General features: G+C 44.7%; 1 protein-coding gene across 3 annotated transcripts in view; it reads right to left on the bottom strand.

Moving 5' to 3' along the window:
* LOC109914828 (polyadenylate-binding protein-interacting protein 2-like) overlaps positions 1-7,489 on the bottom strand; it is a 92,482-nt gene that overhangs the window by 36,391 nt on the left and 48,602 nt on the right. For all 3 annotated transcript variants that reach the window (XM_048605633.1, XM_048605626.1, XM_048605629.1), the window contains one exon: positions 1,860-2,033. In XM_048605633.1, the coding sequence (XP_048461590.1) occupies positions 1,860-2,033 (174 nt within the window). The remainder of the gene's footprint in view (positions 1-1,859; positions 2,034-7,489) is intronic.

The raw sequence follows: 7,489 nt of genomic DNA, 5'->3' as shown, positions 1-7,489 counted from the left end.
AGTAGGATAATAGGTCGGCACAACATCGTGGGCTGAAGGGCCTGTACTGTGCTGTACTGTTCTATGTTCTAGTACAGCACAGTATAGGTCCTTCGGCCCACAATGTTGAGCCGACCTATTATCCTACTAAGATCAATCTACCCTGCATACCCTACATTTTACTATCCTCCATGTGCCTATCCAAGAGTCGCTTAAGAGTCTCTAAAGTATCCAACTCCACTACCACTGCTGGCAGCGCATTCCACACGCCCACCACTCTTTTGCACAATGGGTCCAATTCTCTCTGTTTGATGATTGCATTATGGGTGGAGAACCATGCCTCTAGGAACTCCCATGCATGTCTATGTTTGGCTTGGGCTACTATGGTTACCTTGTCCCAGTTAAACTGATGGCTTCATTGAACGAGTAAACTGATATTAAGAAAAGTCCGTCGTGCCGTTTTGCTGCTAGCTGATGTTCATGTATCTAGATGGCTAGTTTCCTTCCTGTCTGTCCAATATAATGTTTGTGGCAGTCGTTGCGTGGTATTTTGTAAACCACGTTGGTCCTACATGTGTGGCAATGGGGTCTTTAATCCTTGGGAGTGTTTGTCGTAGAGTGGCTGTGGGCTTGTGTGCCACCATGATACCTAGTAGTCTTAGGAGTCTTGTTGTCAGTTCTGATATGTTCTTGATGTAGGGCAGTGTGGCCAGTGTGTTAGGGTGTACTGTGTCCTCCTGTTGTTGTCTGTTTAGGCATCTGTGGATAAAGTTGCAGGGATATCCGTTCATAGCAAAGATTTTGTATAGGTACTCTTCCTCTTTCCTGCATAGTTACGGTGTGGCAGTGTGTCATGACCTGTTTAAGTAGTGTCCTAATGCAGCTTTGTTTGTGGACAGCAACCACCCCAACATCCACAAACAAAGCTGCATTAGAACACTATTTAAACGGGTCATGACATACTGCCACACCAGAACTACGCAGGAAAGAGGAAAAGTAGTTATACAAAATCTTCGCTACGAACAAATATCCCTGCAACTTTATCCACAGATGCCTAAACAGACAACAGGAGGACACAATACGCCCCAACAGCCCTACATCAAGAACATATCAGAACTGACAACAAGACTCCTAAGACCACCAGGAATCATGGTAGCACACAAGCCCACAGCTACTCTACGATAAACACTCAAGGATTAAAGACCCCATTTTCACAACATGCAGAACCAATGTGGTTTACAAAATACCACGCAACGACTGCCACAAACACTACATCGGACAGACAGGAAGGAAACTAGCCATCAGAATACATGAACGTCAGCTAGCAGCAAAATGGCATGATGAACTTTCCTTAACATCAGTACACACAGACAAAGAAGGCCATTAGTTTAACGGGGATAAGGTAACCATAGTAGCCCAAGACAAACATAGACACACATTGGAATTCCTAGAGGCATGGTTCTCCACCCATAATGCAATCAACAAACAGAGAGAATTGGACCCCATATACAAACAAATACAGATCAAAACCAGAAATGACACTACTCACGATAACGGGCTGGACAGTATAAATTCCAAGCGGAGTAGAATAACATCACTTCATCAGAGGCCTCACTGATGATGTCATCTAGCATGGTGACGAAAATTCTGAACAAAAAACAAGCCAGCTCGGCAAGCAAGTCAACAACCCGAGCTACAAATTTTTGCTAGAACTTTAAATAGCAAATTATTTTCTGCAAATATATGTGGTCCCACAGACTTATTTAATAGTCATATTGAAAGGAAAAGGAAGTTGCCCTGCATTCAGTCTACTGATCGAACTGCAAACATTTTTACAATAATGTGGGTAAGGTTCGCATCCACTATTCTTGGCTCCTTACCACGAGTTCCTCTGTCTTGTTGCTGTCATTTATGGATAATCCATTCATTTGTTGTTGCATCTGGTTGATTGCTGGCAAATCCCGCTCAGGAATGAACCATTCCTGATCCTCCTCATCCAGCATTTCCTGAAAACAACGCTCCAAGAATTCTTCCTCCCATAATTCTTCTTCTACCTGTGAACCGCCATACAAATGTTAATCATGAAACCCAGGTTGCTGATGGGAGTCTGAATATTACAGTATGGTGTCACTGCACAAGACAGCTGCAATTTCTTTACGCAGCAGATAACCAAAACCATGGTAAACAGATGTACCAGAAACAGCACAAAAAAAGTGACAGGAGGATGGGAGATAAGTGAGTCTGGAATGCAATTATCGGAATGCAAAACATAAGATATACAAATCCATATATTTTCTATTTAAACCCCTTCCAATGTCGTTAAGACATGAGGTCAGTGAATATTTTGAATCATTGGAGATCATAACTTGAAATTTCACTAACTAAACCAGCTCAATAGTGAATTCTGCACAGGGAAAAGAAATACAGTAGTGATGCACAGAGTAGCTTGGTAGGCAACCTCCTTTAAAATGAAATTTATCGAAGGGAAAATGCATTTTTATCTGTAGTCGTGAAAATAGTAGAGCAATGTTTTTTCCACTCCAAAATATCACCTGACGGGGAACATGGCTAACAGCAAGTTGCATCAATATCAAGCTGGTTAACTGCAGGTATACTCTTGATAATTCTTCCACTCCCCCATCTTTCCTACAATGAATTACCCACTATGCTAGTGATCAATCACACAATGATGAGAGCAGGGGTAAAATGAAAATTGAAGCAGTTGTCACTCATAATCTCAGCTCTAAGCAAAATACTATTCACAAACACTACATGACTGTTGAGAAGAAAACTGATCATACAGCAGCTGTAGATGAATCACTTACGTAAAGAAACCAGCAAAGCTGGAGTGGTACTCCGTAGAACAAAAAAAGACAGACTAATTTACATAGCACTTTTCACGACCACTGAACGCAAGCATTTTGAGACATCCAAACTGCAGTCACTGTTGCAATGTAGGAAATGTGACAACCAATATGTACACTGCAATCTCCAACAAACACAGACTTAAAACATTAACTCTGCTTTCTATCCACAGATGCTGCCAGACCTGTTGAGTTTCTCCAGTAATTTGTTTTTGTTTCATATCTGCAGTTTTCTCATTTTATTAAGAGGAGAAGCTAGTTGGATGATAATGGGGACTATCAGTAATTGAAAATACACTGCAGAAATTCAAAGATCCTTCCACAGCATCTTCCAAACCCATGACCAGTTCCAACAAGAAGCACAAGTGCAGCACCCTTGGGTGACTGTCTGTGTGGAGTTTGCACATTCTCCCCGTGTCTGTGTGGGTTTCCTATGGGTGCTCCGGTTTCCTCCCACAGTCCAAAGATGTACAGGCTAGATGGATTGGCCATGCTAAATTGCCCATAGTGTTCAGGAATGTGTAGATTAGGTGGCTTATAGGGGGATGGGGCTGGGTGGGATGCCTTGAGGGTCAGTGTGAACTTGTTGGGCCGAAGGGCCTGTTTCCACCCTGTACAGATTCTATGATCTATGATCTACATGGGAACGCCACCATGAAAGTTCTCGGCCAAGCCGTTCAATCATCCTGACTTGGAAATATATTGATGTTTCTCCAATGCCCATGGGCCAAAATTCTGGAATTTCCTCCCAAAGGCACAGTGGGTTTACCTATAGCACATGGACTACAGCGGTTCAAGAAGGCAACTCATCATCACGAGAAATGGGCAACAAATGCTGGCCCAGCTAGCGATGTCCACATACCACGAGTGAATAAAGAAGATTGATTAAACTTAAGACTAAGAAATAATAACAAGAATAGGCTGTTTTGCTCTTTGAGCTTGCTCCTCTATTCAGTAGCATCATAGCTGATACAACATTGGATGCTGGAGAACTCCTAACTACTCTACAGTTATGTCAGGAAAATGCCACATGATGACAGATTATATTGCAAGAAAGGAAAATGCCCCATTTTCAGCTCATTTTGGTATATAGCACATGATCAGATACTTCACAGCGTGGAAGGGTAAAACTTCCCTTTTGCTGTCAAACAATACTACATCTGCACTGTGATAGATCCATTTCTTAAATCTTGGACTTAAATGAAATTAAAGAAACAAAATATTGGCTATACACATCAGACCAGGGACTCTGGTTTAAAAAAAACAGAATTTTCTCAGAGGATATTAGACAACACAGTGAAATTCGCACCCTCTGGTCTAGTCTAAAACTCAAGCTTCTTAAAATTTAACTGATAGCTCAAGTGTCTGATGACAGTTAGAAGCATACAGGCCCTTCGGCCCACCATAGCTAACAACAACAAACACCAAATTACATCAATCCCATTTACCTGCATTTAGTTCATTTCCTATGCCCTAGCAATTTAACTACTCCTCCACATATTTAGAACATAGAACAGTACTAAGATCAAACTACCCTGCATACCCTACATTATACTATCATCCATGTGCCTTCCAAGAGTCACTTAAAATGTCTCTAATATTCCTTCAGAGTTGCTGGGTAAAAATCATGGAGATCTCTCCTGAACAGCATTGTGGGTCTACCTACAGGGACCGCAGTGTTTCAAGAAGGCAGCACTACCACCACCTTCGAGGGTAACTAGGGATGGGTAATAAATGCTCGCCCAGCCAGTGATGCCCACATTGCAAGCACAATATTTTAAAGCACAGAATTTCATTATGAGCCCCTCACTTTCTACGTGACTCCATTAGGAGTCCTATGTTCTAGATAAGGGAGAAGTTCCAGGAGTTTGGAAAGTGGCGATGTTTCAATCACACTCAAGAAAGGATGCAAGAAGACTTCTAGCAACTGCAGGTCACCTAGTTTAAAATCAATAGTGGATAAGGTTTTGTCACAACTATCAGGGAAAACATCATCAGGCTTTCAGAGAGGTTTCGGTTAATTGACTAATCTTATTGAATGTTGTGATGAGGTAACAAAGGTGATGAAGGGAATGTGGTGGGTGTTCTCTGCATTGGATTTTAAGGAAGTGTTTAAAAAAGTAGCTCATAGAGTCATACAGCACAGAAACAGACCTTTGGGTCCAACCAGTCCATGCCAAACGTAATCTCAAACTAAACTAGTCCCACCTGCCTGCTCCTGGCCTAAATCCCTCTAACCTTTCTATTCATGTACTTACCTAAGTGTCTTTTAAATGTTGTAACTATGCCGGCATCCACCACTTTCTCAGGAAGGTCATTCCACATGCAAACCATGATCGGTGTTAAAAATTTACCCCTCATGTCTTTTTTTAAAATCTCTCTCCTCTAACCTTAAAATTATGCTCCCTAGTCTTGAAATCCCCCATCCTAGGGAAAAGACACCTACCATTATCTCGATCTATACCACTCATGACTTTATAAACCTCTATAAGGTCACCTTTCAACCTCCTACACTTTAATGAAAAAGTCTCAGTCTTTATTTTTAATTTTTGTCAATTGCATGGAATACAGTAAATATTACAGCTATAGTAGCGATAGTGGCATTAACGCTATCTAAAATGATGATTAGCAAAAATGAGGCTTGTGGATAAATGTTGCGAAAGTACCTGCCTCCAACCCTCAGGCTACACCCCCCAAGTGAAAAAATGTTTCCTCAGATGCCCTCTGAACCACTTACTCCTCACCTTAAACTTATGCTCTCTGGTTCCAGACATGAGGAGGAGATTCTCATGATCTACCCGTATCCATGCCTCAATTTTGTATACCTCAAATCAGACACCCCCTCAGCCTCCTCTGCTCCAGAGAAAACAAACCCAGCGTATTCAGTCTCTTCATGTCACTGAGACTTTTCATGCCAGGCAACATTCTGATGAGATAACAAGGTGTAGAGCTGGATGAACACAGCAGGCCAAGCAGCATCAGAAGAGCAGGAAAGCTGATGTTTCGGGCCTAGACCCTTCTTCAGAAATGGGGGAGGGGAAGGGGATTCTGAAATAAATAGGGAGAGAGGGGGAGGCAGATAGAAGATGGATAGAGGAGCAGCTAGGTGGAGAGCAGACAGACAGGTCAAAGAGGCGGGGATGGAGCCAGTAAAGGTGAGTGGAGGTGGGGAGTTAGGGAGGAGATAGGTCAGTCCAGGGAGGACGGACAGGTCAAGGGGGCAGGATGAGGCTAGTAGGTTGGAGATGGGGTTGGGGCTTGAGGTGGGAGGAGGGGATAGGTGGGAGGAAGGACAGGTTAGGGAGGCGGGGACAAGCTGGGCTGGTTTTGGGATGCGGTTGGGGGAGGGGAGATTTTGAAGCTTGTGAAGTCCACATTGATACCATTGGGCTGCAGGGTTCCCAAGCGGAATATGAGGTGCTGTTCCTGCAACTTTCGGGTGGCATCATTGTGGCACTGCAGGAGGCCCAGGATGGACATGTCGTCTGAGGAATGGGAGGGGGAGTTGAAATGGTTCGCGACTGGGAGGTGCGGTTGTTTAGTGTGAACCGAGCGTAGGTGTTCTGCAAAGCGGTCCCCCCGATGTACAGGAGGCCACAACGGGAACAGCGGATATAAGATACCACATTAGCAGATGTGCAGGTGAACATCTATTTGATGTGGAAAGTCTTCTTGGGGCCTAGGATGGGGGTGAGGGGGGAGGTGTAGGGGCAGGTGTAGCACTTCCAGCGGTTGCAGGGAAAAGTGCTGCGTGTGGTGAGGCTGGAGGGGAGTGTGGAGCGGACAAGGGAGTCCCGGAGAGAGTGGTCCCTCCAGAAAGCAGATAAGGGTGGGGAGGGAAAAATGTCTTTGGTGGTGGGGTCGGAGGATAGTGTGTTGGAGCCGGAGGTTGGTGGGGTGGTACGTGAAGATGAGGGGGATTCTGTTTTGGTTGTTATTGCAGGGAGGGGGTGCGAGGGATGATTTGTGGGAAATGCGGGAGACACGTTCGAGGGCGTTCTCGACCACTGGGAGAGGGGGGTAGTTGCGGTCCTCGAAAAACGAGGACATCTGAGATGTTCGGGAGTGGAATGCCTCATCCTGGGAGCAGATACGGCGGAGGCAAAGGAATTGGGAATAGGAGATGGCATTTTTGCAGGAAGGTGGATGGGAGGAGGTGTATTCTAGGTAGCTGTGGGAGTCGGTGGGCTTGAAATGGATATCGGTTTCCAGGTGGTTGCCAGAGATGGAAACAGAGGTCCAGGAAAGAGAGAGAGGTATCAGAGATGGTCCAGGTGAACTTAAAGTTGGGGTGGAAGGTGTTAGTGAAGTGGATGAACTGTTCGAGCTCCTTCCTACAGACAAAGGGGGTGGCCATGGGTACCCGCATGGGCCCAAGCTATGCCTGCCTCTTTGTAGGTTATGTGGAACAATCCCTTTTCCGTAGTTACACTGGCCCTAAACCCCACCTCTTCCTCCGTTACATTGATGACTGTATTGGTGCCGCCTCGTGCTCCCACGAGGAGCTCGAACAGTTCATCCACTTCACCAACACCTTGCACCCCAACCTTAAGTTCACCTGGACCACCTCTGGTACCTCTCTCTCCTTCCTGGACCTCTCTGTTTTCATCTCTGGCAACCACCTAGAAACCAATATCCATTTCAAG

The sequence above is a fragment of the Rhincodon typus genome, chromosome 1 (assembly GCF_021869965.1).
Source record: "Rhincodon typus isolate 14 chromosome 1, sRhiTyp1.1, whole genome shotgun sequence".
Classification (NCBI taxonomy): domain Eukaryota; kingdom Metazoa; phylum Chordata; class Chondrichthyes; order Orectolobiformes; family Rhincodontidae; genus Rhincodon; species Rhincodon typus.
Note: the sequence above shows the minus strand (reverse complement) of the source record. Positions and strands in the feature narration are given on the sequence as shown.